We start from the raw sequence: 15,965 nt of genomic DNA, 5'->3' as shown, positions 1-15,965 counted from the left end.
AATATTGTGATGTCGAATTTTCACTATCTTTTCTAGTTTACGAGATCTAAACGGGACGGACGGACAGACAGACAGACGGACAGACATTTCGCACAAAACTAATAGCGTCTTTTCCCCTTTCGGGGGCCGCTAAAAAAGTTATTCCTGTGAAAATCAATAGACTTCATTTGAGAACATCAACTTGGTTACTACAAGATTGTGTCTCAAACAAAAAAAAAAATGTTTTTTTTTTGAAACACAAAATTGTAATTTGATTCTAGTATTTCATATTTTAGCTTGAAAATTATGTCATATATTGGAAATTATCATGCGTAATTAAATACACTTTTTATTTCACCTTTTTTAAGAGAAACAATAACTGAATTAAGTTTTTTTTTGTAGATGACACTACAATAGGATGGGGTCTGCACAAATTGTTTTTGATCTAAACCAGAGTTAAGTGAGGTTTTGTTCTAGCTCCTACTACAATGGAACAGTGGTAGTTGTATTTTTATATGACGTTGAATCCTGAAAATCTTATTGATGGAGATTTGCAAAAGAAAATTTCAAGTCTAGGATTAAAATTTTGGAAACAAGTTTTTATTAGCGTAGGATGCACTCATATCTGTTAGCAGCATCAATCAAAACGACATTCGTAGAGCGAATAGATTGTTAGTAGAACGATGTCCTGAGATGGGGAGGCCCACTCACAAGCGAGACAGGGATCGGTCAGTGTTTTGAAGCTTTTTTTTTTTTTCATAATTGTTGACACTTTTTCTTTGAACACTCCCGACTCATTTTCTGCAAAAATAAAAAAAAAATCAATAAAGCATTTTAGCATTTTTTTGTTGTTGCTGCTTTATAATTTTTATATCTTTAACATATATATATGTATATAACTTCTTCTTTTCTATTTTACATAACAATTTTTTTGAGATAAGAAACCTTGCTATGAATGCGTCACTCTTAAAATAAAAAGAAATGTAGCGTTCGTTTTCTCTGCTATTTCTTGCTTACGCTATGCTCAGTGGCTTACCTAGTGCACACTCAATCATCTTTAATGTTTATTAACCGATGTCATCACCCCATCTCATATACTACTTATATAGTCAAGTCATTTGATTAGCTGTCAGATGTATTGTGCTTTATTTCAGTGTATTAATCTTTGTATGTGGCAAATAATTATACAATGGTTCACAATTTAAATTATGAGATCGCTGGTAAATGTTGCGGTTTATCCAAGACGTCTAACGGAACACTCGGCTTGGCAGCCATGTGCTTTGGAAACAGCGGTCGTGCGGTATGCGCGCTGGATTGTCGTTCGGTCGTCTCGATGGCCCGGATTTCGAACCCCTTTCCTCCCACGTAAACCATTTTTCAACGTGCTCTGCAATTAGACACCTGCGCCCATGACATATATATGTATCTAGAATGTATGTCAAATTGAAGAACCTTATTACTGCTACATACCCCCCCACACACACACACACTCACTTACGACAGTATTGAAGTCTGGAAATTGAAGTGGGTCTCTAGGAGTCGCACTTGACTACGAAAATGTCCGATTTCAACGATGACGTCATGGTTTCTGGTGTCCTGGACGCTGAGTGTGCTGATAGTTCTGGTGTTTTATTTGTTGCGACACCTGAAATAAAAGACTTTTTTATGAACGCGATAAATAAATAATAAACACAGCCGAAAACAAAGGTAGCAGTTCAAAAGCACCTGAAATAAAAACATCACCAAAAACTAAGATCATATGACAGATCACACAATATAAAGACATTTAAATACAACCCAACGACATTGACGGACAATTTGTTTGTATTAGCTAAATAGATTCTGATGTAACCACGAGGAAGTTTGTGGCAGTTATAAATGGGAGACAGAAAGTTGAAGTGTAAAGAGAAGCTGGAGACGGGAGACAGAAAGTTGAAGTGTAAAGAGAAGCTGGAGACGGGTGACAGAAAATAAAAGTGTAAAGAGAAGCTGGAGACGGGAGACAGAAAGTTGAAGTGTAAAGAGAAGCTGGAGACGGGAGACAGAAAGTTGAAGTGTAAAGAGACGCTGGAGACGGGTGACAGAAAGTTGAAGTGTAAAGAGAAGCTGGAGACGGGTGACAGAAAATTGAAGTGTAAAGAGAAGCTGGAGACGGGAGACAGAAAGTTGAAGTGTAAAGAGAAGCTGGAGACGGGAGACAGAAAGTTGAAGTGTAAAGAGAAGCTGGAGACGGGTGACAGAAAATAAAAGTGTAAAGAGAAGCTGGAGACGGGAGACAGAAAGTTGAAGTGTAAAGAGAAGCTGGAGACGGGAGACAGAAAGTTGAAGTGTAAAGAGACGCTGGAGACGGGTGACAGAAAGTTGAAGTGTAAAGAGAAGCTGGAGACGGGTGACAGAAAATTGAAGTGTAAAGAGAAGCTGGAGACGGGAGACAGAAAGTTGAAGTGTAAAGAGAAGCTGGAGACGGGAGACAGAAAGTTGAAGTGTAAAGAGAAGCTGGAGACGGGTGACAGAAAGTTGATGTGTAAAGAGAAGCTGGAGACGGGAGACAGAAAGTTGAAGTGTAAAGAGAAGCTGGAGACGGGAGACAGAAAGTTGAAGTGTAAAGAGAAGCTGGAGACGGGAGACAGAAAGTTGAAGTGTAAAGAGAAGCTGGAGACGGGTGACAGAAAATTGAAGTGTAAAGAGAAGCTGGAGACGGGTGACAGAAAGTTGAAGTGTAAAGAGAAGCTGGAGACGGGTGACAGAAAATTAAAGTGTAAAGAGAAGCTGGAGACGGGTGACAGAAAGTTGAAGTGTAAAGAGAAGCTGGAGACGGGTGACAGAAAGTTGAAGTGTAAAGAGAAGCTGGAGACGGGAGACAGAAAGTTGAAGTGTAAAGAGAAGCTGGAGACGGGAGACAGAAAATTGAAGTGTAAAGAGAAGCTGGAGACGGGTGACAGAAAGTTGAAGTGTAAAGAGAAGCTGGAGACGGGAGACAGAAAGTTGAAGTGTAAAGAGAAGCTGGAGACGGGAGACAGAAAGTTGAAGTGTAAAGAGAAGCTGGAGACGGGTGACAGAAAGTTGAAGTGTAAAGAGAAGCTGGAGACGGGAGACAGAAAATTGAAGTGTAAAGAGAAGCTGGAGACGGGTGACAGAAAGTTGAAGTGTAAAGAGAAGCTGGAGACGGGAGACAGAAAATTGAAGTGTAAAGAGAAGCTGGAGACGGGTGACAGAAAGTTGAAGTGTAAAGAGAAGCTGGAGACGGGTGACAGAAAGTTGAAGTGTAAAGAGAAGCTGGAGACGGGTGACAGAAAATTAAAGTGTAAAGAGAAGCTGGAGACGTGTGACAGAAAGTTGAAGTGTAAAGAGAAGCTGGAGACGGGTGACAGAAAGTTGAAGTGTAAAGAGAAGCTGGAGACGGGTGACAGAAAGTTGAAGTGTAAAGAGAAGCTGGAGACGGGTGACAGAAAGTTGAAGTGTAAGGAGAAGCTGGAGACGGGAGACAGAAAGTTGAAGTGTAAAGAGAAGCTGGAGACGGGTGACAGAAAGTTGAAGTGTAAAGAGAAGCTGGAGACGGGAGACAGAAAGTTGAAGTGTAAAGAGAAGCTGGAGACGGGAGACAGAAAGTTGAAGTGTAAAGAGAAGCTGGAGACGGCGACAGAAAGTTGTGTAGTTGTCAAAGTGAGTTGTATTTTGTTTTAATTGTTCATGATATCACTATTTTATGTTGTGTTTATGATGCAAGTTAATTCTGCATACATTTTCAATAAATGTTACGTTCCTTTTAAAAGAATTCTGTTAAGTTGTACTCTAGTTCTGCATTAAAAATAAAACATACATACAACAGTTTATTTGTTGTTGTACTAGCCTAACGACTGAGTATCAACCACACTACATTAACTACCCATGTTCCTCATGGGGTAAAAGAGAGTGAGGTCCTCAAACTTCGGGTCATTTAAAAAGTCAATGTCATTGGTCAACAATGTAACCTGCTAAGATTCCGAGTCACATGCTGAAACTTCGGATATTCTGAATGTGTATTGATCGTCGCAAGTATAGGAACCTGAAGAAATTGTCCTAACAGGTTCAGGACAACCAAAAAAAAAAAAAAAACAACAAGAAGGTCCTGGGGATTTTCGACATTGCATTTATCCTGACTGAATATTTTATATTAGCATCACCAGAGACAAATGTTTTTGAAGCACTTTTTAAAGATATTTGTTTATCTTTCTTACTAGGAAGTCAATTGTATCTCGACCTCAGTCTCCCAAGTCAGAATACAGAAAACACTTTTAATGGATTGGGTAAACTGAATAGATTGGAGAAAAGGGCTACCACAGCCATTGGACTCCACGATGACCTGCTAACGATTGTTTTAAAGAAAACGCATACTAAAACTCTATGGCCATGTTACAAGGTCTTAGGGGCTCACAGACACCTTCCTTCAGGGAACAGTACCAGGAAAAGGAAGAAGAGGCAGAGACCCTAAGAATGAATGGGCCTGTTTTTGAAAGAGAGACTGTCCAATGTAAAAACAGAGAGGAATGGAGAAAGACGGTCAACAAATCTTGTATGGTGCCCCCAACGGTCTAACAGACTAAGGGATAGGCGAAGGTGATGGTGAATGCTTATAATATGCAACACCACGGAATTGAAGATTTTATTCTTGTAAGGATATTGTGGACTCAGCACGAATATCCAAATCGTATGTGAGTCTAAAGTTCAATAGATCCACCTTAATGCAAGAAATTAAACGTTATAGTTCACTTCTTCTTATCACATTAATTCAAATTTCTTAACTAGTGAAAGCATACCGTAATATTAAAGTAAAACAAATTGCAAACATATTTTAGAGTATTTCACATTGTTTACATATGTTTTGCTATTATTATTATTATTATTATTATGTTAGAAACGAACGAGCATTCATTCTCTGGCGCTGCCACAGGGTCGAGTTTTGTTAAAGGGAAACGAAATTCACCGTAGTCCCTTTATCAGTTTCCACTGAGGAATTTTCTGGTAATGTGGCAGGCCTGCAGAAGTACCGCGCTCTGACAGGCAACGAGAATGTTCCTAGGAATGCCAAGGGCCTTGAAGGTATCTGTGAGGTCAGTTGTTATTATCCCCTCGGTTGATATAATAATTGGGTATATTGTTGTTTTAGATAATTTTAGATAACGCTTGATCTCCAAGCCAAGGTTCCCATATTTTCGTTGTTTTTCCAGCTCAGTTTTTTTTTTAATAATGAGATAGTGGTACGGCGATGTCAGTGATGGTTGCGGATTTTTCTTTTTTGTCTATAAACAGTAAATCCAGTATAATAGGTAATCAGTTGACCTAAGAACCTCCTGTGGATGGTACTTGTAGTAAGGGGGTGTATCTTTCTGAATCTCGGTATGTGTCAAAGCCAGGTGTTGATGTAGGCTTATTAGTTTCGCGACTTGGTTATAGCGAACTAGGTAGGCAGATGCTGATAAAGCTGAAAACTTCACTCACGTGTATCCGTGTTTCCGCACTTTCGGCATTTGTCATCAACATCGAATTTTACTTTTAAAAGGATATGATTTTCTTCTTCTTTTTCTTCCTATTAAATACTTAAGAATCTAATATGCTCAAATTTAATGAAATACGGTTCTGTTAATTTAAGAGTTACCGCCCTTTTAATAAATTTCATTATAGAAAAGGGATGGGCACATTTCAGCCCGCGGGCCACATGGGCCTTGGCATAGTGTTTTATGCGGCCCGCGGACACCTACAGAAATCAGGTGTACCCACAGATTAAACATATAAAAAATGCAAATATATTAAAATTAAACAGTTTTAAATATCTATATAAATTAATGAAACTTTTGATTCTTATCATTTATGATGAAGAGGCGAAAGAAACATTGTTATTTTAAAAAGTTATAAGTAAACGATTGTATGGCAGTATTTCGAAACATTCAGTCAAAGACACAAAATCAAGGCCAGTATTTATTCAATGCTATGAAGAACTGTGTTGAAAGTGTTGGGTTGGCTTGGAACAAGACAGAAAGTGTAACAACTGATGGAACCCGTGCTTTGACTGAGAAAAATTAATTAATTAATCGGTAGTGTAAAAAATGTATCTGTTTAATACAGTATATAGGCAAACTAAAAGACAGTCAGCTAGCCTATTTTTAAAAGTTATAATGATATATATATAATTCGGCCTTGACCTCTTCCCCTGGATCGCCAGTGCCATTGGTCTTGTTCAAACTCGTTAACAATTGAGACCATCGAATGACAGTCCAGAGCTGCCAATACATCTATTCGCGCAAAGAAAATGAAAGATCCTAAGGAGAGGGATTCTTTGTTTTCGCGAATATGTTCTGTTACAAGTACGTTCTATTCTTTATAGACATTTAGACAGGGCCGACCTTAGGGCATAGGCAAACTAGTCAGTCGCCTAGGGTCTTCATTGTCTTTTAGAGAAGAAATAGCGAAACCTCGCCTCAGTGTTATTGTTGAAGCAACTAGGTTTTGGTGGGCCACAGAAAAAAATAACCTCTGCCCCTTTTTTTTTCCTAATTATTTTCCACGTTTCGACGGAATTATTCATTTCGCTCATTTGTATTCCACTACCCTGTTATTATTAAGCTAAAAAAATATTTTTGTTTGTTATCAGAAAAGTTTTATGTGGTATATAATTAAAGAGAAATTCATGCTTTTTAAAAAATATAAAAGTAAATTTTATAAACTGAAACATTAATTAAATTAAGTACCAGACAGACAACTGATATAAGCTTTGTTAAAAAAAAAGTTTTAAAATGATATATGGAGGTATATTTATGTATAATCTATGCTACGAGGGAAAAAATCCATTATAATTTTTTAAGTTAATACCTTTATTTTATAATATTTTTATAATAATTTTTTATCTCGTTATATTATTCGCACTTTTTGTTATTTGTACAGTGAGTGCAGTACATCATTCTCTAGTTTCAATGTATAAACCAGGGGTTCTCAGCCTGTGGGTCGCGACCCCCTTGGGGGTCGATTGACGATTTGCCAGGGGTCGCCAAAGACAATCGAAAAAGTTTATTGTTTTTGTCTATTCCTCTATTACTGTGAGTGTGTGCGAATGGGGGTCGCGGCAGAGTGGTGGATTGTAAAAAGGGGTCGCCGAGCTTAAAAGGTTGAGAACTGCTGGTATAAACAAACTCACTGGTAAGTTGTTTTTACATGTAAACAAAGTAATTTACTAAGATAATTATTTTAGGAAATCGCAAGATCAACAACTGGTCAATGCGTACAGATACAGGCATGCAGCCATTACGGTCCATCTAACTCAACACGGAAGCTATTGTAATTTTAGCACACAATTGTCCAATACCATGTGATTGCATGGTCAGTTTTTTTATAATAAAAAAAAAAAAATTGACGGAAAATGGACTAATTACCCTCCGGTTTTTTGCTGGCTTGGCAATCAGATGTCTGCTGACATTCACGTTAACCGGTCAATTAACCGGCGTCGATTCTGTTCTTTATCTACGTTTAGCACGAATCTGTGTCTTTCATTGTTGGCCTCGATGTAAACAATATCGGAGCTCTACGTTCGGAGCTTCCAGAGACAGGCAGGTACAAAGTAGTCGAAGCTGATTAATGATTTTTTTTTTAAAGATATACGCAAATGAAGTAGTTTTCTTGCGCAGCAGGCTTTTTGCAGTGGCGTAGCAAGGTACCTGAAGGCCCGGGTTCAAGAATATCTTGGTGCCCTCCCCTCTCCTAATAAAACGAATGTAGTTTTTGACAAAACATTGGACCTCATTCACCAATCGTAAACAAACAACATTTAGCCACGTGATTCTCTATCGCTTCTATACAAATTACGTAATACACGCAGGCTGTCACTTGATACGTTTTTTTTCATTGTTTAATCAATATTATCACGTGGCTAAATGTTGTTTGTTTACGATTGGTGAACGAGGTCCATTAAGTTGAATGTATCGGCACATTTACCAAAAGACATTCCAATACAAGTAATGTAGCCTTATTATGTCATTACATGTGATTCAGTTAGGACAAGTAATAGTGTCTTTAAAGTCATGTTTGTTCAATTTCTTGACATCATTAAACGACTGAAAGGTGTTTCAAATGAATAAAGAAATGTTTTAAAAACCAGCTTAGGCGCCAACTTGTCTTAGCTGACATAGTAGAGAGCACCTGGTTGCATGCGGCCTCAGAATGAGACAGATGGAGATCACTCAAAAGGGCCGCAGGATACACATGTGAGACAAATAGAAAATCCGCTGCCGAGGACCGACAAGCCTTATTAATATCATTATTACTATTTATTAAACTCAGCATGGAAGTCGACTTTAAAAAAAAAAAAAACAGTCTGATATAAATGTTAGTATCGAAAAATAATGTTTAAAAATTGTATTTTGAATACAGAAAAAAAGAAACAGATTGAGCTTTGAAAAAAATGAATAATTAGCAGCTGTGCCAAATTTTTTATTCGTAACCATCAGCCTCTTTAGATCTAAATGTTATTGTCGCCCGAGTCGCCCCCTCCCCTTTCCTTTTTTTTGTGTACAACACATACATATATTTTCTTAATCAAACTCTCTCTCCCCCCTCCAATTTCTGTAATACTAATCATGGTTTTGTGAATATATAGGAAAGAAAAAAGTATGGAACGATCAAACAACAATAGTCTCCTCAAATGCACGATCAGGGCTAGGCACCGTTACATGATGGAAAGCAATGTCTTACATTTACGTAATCCAAGTCGCTAGTACAATGAATCTGGCTTAAGGCAACACGGATTAATGTTTTAAAACAAATATAAAATCTTCGTATAAGGTTTGGGACATTTTGAGATGGCTTTTTAGATTATATTTTTTTTAATCGATTCCAACAAAAGTGTTATTTTGTTCACTTTGGTGTCATCCCTAAATTTTCATGTGGGGCCCCAACTGGTCATGAGTCATGGGCCCAAGCGCAATGAGCCCCGTTGCGTCATTGTTGCTACCCCACAGGCTTTGGGCCCCTAATAGTCGTGGGCCCGGGTTTATTGAGCCTCTTCGCGCCATGGATGCTACGCCACTGGCTGTTTGGTATTACAAAAAAAAACTAAACCTAATAAAATGCTCCGAGAGACACAAAGATAGAGACACGTGTCTTATTCTCTATGCTAGAACCATTTGTACAAGTGCTGATTCTAACCTAGTGCCATTAGAGAATGGAATGGGTTGTCTGAATCAGCCAGGAAAACTTACGACTTAGCAACTGATTAACATACATGATTAGATTGACAAGAAACGTGCAGGATGTAATTATCTTCTCTGTAATATATAACATAAGAAAATGCACACAAAAATAAAAGTATACCGGTACGGAAAGTATTTTAATAAGCCTAAAACATAAACAACCGAAACATAATAGATCCTTTTAAAAACAAGGTTACAAAGACAGTTTGTGTGGAAACACAAACTCAAAAATCGGCCCCCGAAGTGGTCCAGCCAGGCAGGTATCAACATTGTTATTAAGTCTATTTATTTCCCAAATCTTTTTTTACTATCCCTACCTTGTGTTTCATAGACAGTTGAAACCGGAACTTGCAATGTATTACTATAACCATGTTTGGTGTCTACATGAAGATGTGATGCAGCAGGGCTCAATGCTGTAAATAAACAGTAATAAGTTAAAAAGGCAAAATATAAAAAAAAACTAGTCGACCGGCGGCGTAGCATACACCACTATTTTGCAGGGCCAACCTTATGCCACTGCAACCTATGCGACCTCAGTGACCCAAGCACTTTTATAGGACCCGCGCTAATTTTAGGTGTATAAATGATTAAATTAAACCATTTTATAACTTATAACAGATTTATTTTGTTCGGACACGTTACCTGAATAATGGCCGTCCTCTTGAGAATTAAAACTGTGGGGATCGTGCATTATCTTACTATGAGGTGCCATAGATCTGGCTGTACTGTCTGTTTAAATAGAAGATATTTCATTTGATTTCGTTGGCTAACCAGAAGGTCCCTTTACCTACCTAGACAAATCTACATCAAATTATCAGCGAATGGTCCGGTAGTTTGTAGTTATTAGTCTTGGGTTGAGAACTTTACAAACATAATAAATTTAAGAACTAGAGCTGCTAGAGTAATAATATTTGCAAGATTGTCCACAATATATATATATAAAGGAGAGATTATATTATATTAACTTACATCATTTGTCAGTCTGTCTGTCTGTCCGGGGGGGGGGAATTCTTTTACTCTTCGATAAATATTGAAGTAAAAAAGTAAAAAAAAAAGTAAAGTTCCCCCTTCAAAGCTTGTGGTCTATAGTAGTCTATAAATATTGAAGATTTAAAAAAAAAACAAAAAAAAAAACGGTGGCGCCACCTATAAGTGTTTTGTAGATAATTTCAAAGTTATACTTCTTTCTGCATCCAGCAAGGAGGTTTGGGGGAGCGCGGTAAGACAGTGTTGCTAGGGCCGTGGTTTGACGATCTTATGATGTTGCACAATCCTAAAATGATAGTGTATAATGGTGGTATGATTGCGTAATATGGTGGTATGATTGAGTAATATGGTGGTATGATTGAGTAATATGGTGGTATGATTGCATAATATGGTGGTTTGGTTACGTAATATGGTGGTTTGATTACGCAATATGGTGGTTTGATTACGTAATATGGTGGTTTGATTACGTAATATGGTGGTATGATTGCATAATATGGTGGTTTGATTACGTAATATGGTGATTTGATTACGTAATATGGTGGTCTGATTACGCAATATGGTGGTTTGATTACGTAATATGGTGGTATGATTGCGTAATATGGTGGTATGATTGCATAATATGGTGGTTTGATTACGTAATATGGTGGTTTGATTACGTAATATGGTGGTTTGATTACGCAATATGGTGGTTTGATTACGTAATATGGTGATATGATTGCGTAATATGGTGGTATGATTGCATAATATGGTGGTTTGATTACGTAATATGCTGGTATGATTGCATAATATGGTGGTTTGATTACGTAATATGGTGGTATGATTGCATAATATGGTGGTTTGATTACGTAATATGGTGGTTTGATTACGTAATATGGTGGTATGATTGCATAATATGGTGGTTTGATTATGTAATATGGTGGTTTGATTACGTAATATGGTGGTATGATTGCATAATATGGTGGTTTGATTACGTAATATGGTGGTTTGATTACGTAATATGGTGGTTTGATTACGCAATATGGTGGTTTGATTACGTAATATGGTGATATGATTGCGTAATATGGTGGCATGATTGCATAATATGGTGGTTTGATTACGTAATATGCTGGTATGATTGCATAATATGGTGGTTTGATTACGTAATATGGTGGTTTGATTACGTAATATGGTGGTTTGATTACGTAATATGATGGTTTGATTGCGTAATATGGTGGTATGATTGCATAATATGGTGGTTTGATTACGTAATATGGTGGTTTGATTGCATAATATGGTGGTATGATTGCATAATATGGTGATTTGATTACGTAATATGGTGGTTTGATTACGTAATATGGTGGTATGATTGCGTAATATGGTGGTATGATTGCATAATATGGTGGTTTGATTACGCGGCGTTCCAGTACCACCTCATCGTGGTCGCCGCGTGAACACTCCGCTCTTTGGGAGTGGCCAAGGGTACTGGTTGCTTGCCGCTGATGAATGAGCAGCCGGCAAGTGTAAAAGGAACTCAAAGGGGTTATGTCCAGCCCCCCCCCTGTGGGGCCCCGGGGCAACGGTGAGTAAGAGACCTAACGGGATCTCCGAAAAGCGGATAGCGCTGGACACCAACTCGAGGGTTGGTCGGGTTCTCCTGGGACCCGGCTGATTCGCGGGTCTCACTTTGGGCAAAGACTGGACTGACTGGCGCGGCCTTAGCGGGCTGCGTCGGGCGGACCGGTCGGCGCCCACGAGCTAGGCTCTAACTAGCCCGTTCCCTGGCGCGCTAGTGGAGGAATCCGCCGCGATCAATGGCGACTCTGACACTGGGAATATCGAGAAACGCGTGCCACCCCACTCCTGCCTTGCAGGAAACTTATATGCCAATCTGTGGCGGTGATTGCTTGGGCAGGTCTCTGCCTTACCCTTAGTGGCGACACAAGTATAGGCCATGCACGCTGCTGCATTAGAGCAGTAACTAAGGCCGCCAACGGCCTTAACCATACAACCATGATTGACACAGACACAGTAAAAAGCGGGCACGAGCAGACCCGAACAGGCTCCGTGCGCCGGGTAGTGGGCGTCAGGCCTGGACACGAAAAGTCAGCTACTAGTCGCCCCGCGACCTCGATGAGGGGGAATTTGTCAGGTCGTGAAAAGTCAGCTAAAATTCCTCCACTTAAGTCCTCTTCTCAACGAACACTGCATTCGTACCTCCTTCGGAGGTCCGATTCGAATAAGGTTGATGGAAGTCTGCCACAACCTCCTGCGGACCTAGATACACCGCAGGCAAATATGACTGGAAGCGAAATAGTGACGGGAGCCTCCGGCCCCCAAACAACCCAAATTGACACTAGTGGAATCCAACCCACTCCAGGGACTAAGCCCATAAACACTAGGTCCCTCCTGATCTTACAAATTAACATCTGCGGGGTCATCCCAAAGGTGTTAGAGCTCTCAAAACTCCTCCACGAGAGGGCAATAGACGTGGCTTTACTACAAGAGACACTAACTGGCAAACGCAATGCCAGTATTACCGGTTATACTGCATTTAAGTGCAAATGCACAGACTGCCGGGGGCTCATCACGTACGTACGCAACAATCTGGTTGCTACACAAGTCCCCGGTCCACGAGTGCATGGGCGTACCGACGCCATCACCCTCGAGATACATAAATTAGGGCGCAAACTCACGGTAACTAATTTGTATAACCCCCCCAAGCATGAAATTAGTCTCGAATATGACTGTACTAATATCAATACTCACAACGTCATCGCAGGAGACTTTAATGCTAAGTCTCAGCAGTGGGGCTATGATTCAACCGACTCATCGGGACATAAAATTCATGAACTGCTAAATAATTCTAATTTGTTCTGTCTGCAAAATAAACATACTCCCCCAACTCTATACCATACCGGAAATGGCAGCCAATCTAGACCAGACCTTACTCTAATCAAAGCTAACCTAGAATCACATACTCAATTTCAAGTCCTAGATGACATTGGAAGTGACCATAGACCCATATTAGTCACAATTGCCCTCTCAGAGGCCAGTGGTGTAACCCCAAAAGCCCCGCGTAGATGGAGTTACACCAAGGCGAACTGGCCAGCCTACGAGGCAGCAGTCAACACTGCCCTTATGAATATTGCAGTGGAGGATAGGGACGTTGACATCATATACGGCGAAATAACAGCAGCTATGTTGGGTGCGGCCAAGAGGTTTGTCCCGCGGACTTATCCTGGCGTAAGGCAGAAACGCGTGTGGTCTCAGGAATTGAATAAGCTGGTCCTGAGACGTAAGCGAGCCCGGAGGCTTGCTGAACGGAAGGGTACCCCTGAAATCCGGCGGGAGTACAATCGGCTCTGCAGAGCCACGAGTGAACTGGCCCGACGCGTCCGGTCGGACCATTGGAACGCTGCCTGCGCCGGGATGGATCTTCGGGATACCTCGAAAGCCTGGCGTCTTCTGCGAAACCTAGAGGCCAAAGACACAGCGCGAACGGCTGCCCCTCTATTGTCACCCGGAGGGCCGGTCTCGACGGTAACCAAAATGGCCGGCTTGTTGAATCGACATTTTGCTAAAATCAGCAAGCCCGAAAAGAAGTCTGCCACGTCCAAAGCCCTCAACAAAGAACGTAAGAGGCTCGAGAGGGAGCCAGATGAGCCGGAAAGCCAAGCAACGTGCAACGCGCCCTTCTGTCGTGCTGAGCTGGACAGAGCGATAGCAAAGTGCAAAAACCGAAAAGCTCCGGGGCCAGACAAGGTTACCCCCGAGATGGTAAAACACCTTGGGGGCATTGCGAGAGATAAACTCCTGGAGTTTATGAATCGAACCTGGGCAGAGTCCAGACTGCCCGGGGCCTGGAAGAGTGCTGTCATTGTGCCAGTCCTTAAGAAGGGAAAAGACGCGACTAACGTGGAGTCCTACAGACCCATTTCACTAACCTCAACCCTTGGCAAAGTTGCTGAGCGAATGGTTAACGAGCGGCTAGTTTGGTGCTTTGAGAGTGCCGGTATCCTGGCGCCAGAACAGGCCGGCTTTAGGGCAGGCTTGAGCCCGATCGATCAGGTCACGACATTCGCACAGGAGGTGGCCGACGGGTTCCAGAGGTCCGAGAGCACATACGCGGTGTTCATAGACCTAAAACAGGCCTACGATCGTGTGTGGAAGCAAGGCCTCTATCTTAAGCTAAGAGCTATGGGTGTGCGGGGCAAGATATACAATTGGATACAATCCTTTCTGTCAGGGAGGAGCACACGTACAAAATACCAGCACTCCCTTAGCAAGCCAAAACAACAACTTAATGGCCTGCCTCAGGGCTCCGCCCTGTCCTGTACACTTTTCATAGCCTTTCTTAATGATTTGCCCAGCTCACTACGGTCCAAAAAACTGCTATATGCTGACGATATTGTCCTCTGGTCAACCGGGAAGAAAGCCGACCAAATCCAGGCGGCACTTCAAGCAGACCTCCATACCATCTCCTCGTATTGCGACAAATGGCAGATTCAGATAAACGTTGCCAAAACGACCTGGTCCCTGTTCAGCCTAGGAATCGACATCCTTAAGGCTCCATTCGAGCTTCAACTCGGTGGGCTGCGACTCCAGCGTGAAAATACGCCAAAATATCTAGGGGTGACCCTGGATAGAAAACTGTCAATGCTCCAGCACGTCCAGGAAGTTGAACGAAAAGCCTCGGAGAAGTTAGCGTTATTAAGAAAGCTGGCCAGCACAAAGTGGGGTGCCAAAGCTGACATGCTACGCACATTGTATCTAGGGGCAGTCAGATCACAAATCGAATACAGCTATACAGTTCAAGTATATGCTAGTAAAACTGCCCTCGAATCACTCGACCGGGTACAAGCACAGGCTCTACGGTTCATTTGTGGCACCTTTAGGACAAGCCCAACAAACGCTGCTGAAATTTTTACAAACGTGGCACCCTTATATCTTAGGAGGGAGAGGGCAGTACTTACGGCCTACGAGCGCTATAAAAGGGGCGACTCTAGGCTACCCACCTCAATTTTAGTGCGACAGTGGAGAGAGAGGAACCGCATTAAAATGCGATCGTTCCTACACATAGCGGCCAATTTGTCAAATACAGCTGGACTCTCCACTGATAGAATTCCCATTAGGAGAATCAGTACGTGCCCTCCGTGGAGGAGATTGCCGGCCCCACATATAAACCTGTCCCTGTTAGGGCAAGAGGGAGCCACCAAGAGGCGATTAACACCTGCCATTCTCCAAAATTTGGCATCCATTACTATAAAGTCCTACCCATCAGATGCCATATTCTGTTATACCGATGGGTCGGTAATGAGGGACCCCGATAGATCGGGGTATGGGGCCCTTATTGTATACCCCGACCGGACTGAACCAGATAGGCTCTCTGGTCCATGCGGCTACGCTGCATGCTCCATGGATGCCGAACTGACAGGGATAACTAGAGCGTTCGAGGCCATTAGGGCCCGAATGCTCGAACGCGAGACTAACGCCACTACGGTGGTGTTGGTCACCGACTCTCGCTCCAGTCTCCTAGTTATGGGTGGCGGCGGGGGAGGGTCGCCCGTAATAGAAGAGGCAATCGGCGCCGCAGATAACATCCGCCGAGCTATTGGAGCTGTCGTTTATATGCAGTGGGCGCCTTCACATTGCGGCGTGAAGGGTAATGAAACGGCAGACGCCCTCGCAAGGGAGGGTGCAATGGCAGCCACACACCTCGAAGCACCAAGCACGTACTTACAAGCAATGGCACAAATCCGAGCACTCATTCATGAGAAGTGGTTAAAGTCCTGGGAGGAATCCGAC

At 41.6% G+C, this 15,965-nt stretch overlaps 1 protein-coding gene across 1 annotated transcript in view; it reads right to left on the bottom strand.

The window, feature by feature from the left end:
- Positions 1–563: 563 nt before the first annotated feature.
- The window catches only part of LOC106074829 (neuropeptide FF receptor 2-like), a 33,138-nt gene continuing 17,736 nt past the window's right edge, over positions 564–15,965 (bottom strand). Inside the window, exons 9-12 of the mRNA XM_056018900.1 lie at positions 9,837–9,923; positions 9,512–9,607; positions 1,478–1,624; positions 564–780 (exon numbers count right to left, since the gene is read on the bottom strand). Coding sequence (XP_055874875.1) covers positions 1,512–1,624; positions 9,512–9,607; positions 9,837–9,923 — 296 coding nt within the window. The 3' untranslated portion in view covers positions 564–780; positions 1,478–1,511. The remainder of the gene's footprint in view (positions 781–1,477; positions 1,625–9,511; positions 9,608–9,836; positions 9,924–15,965) is intronic.

Source organism: Biomphalaria glabrata, chromosome 2, assembly GCF_947242115.1.
Source record: "Biomphalaria glabrata chromosome 2, xgBioGlab47.1, whole genome shotgun sequence".
NCBI classification, from domain to species: domain Eukaryota; kingdom Metazoa; phylum Mollusca; class Gastropoda; family Planorbidae; genus Biomphalaria; species Biomphalaria glabrata.
The sequence above is the reverse complement of the archived record's forward strand: the minus strand, read 5'-3'. Positions and strand labels throughout refer to the sequence as shown.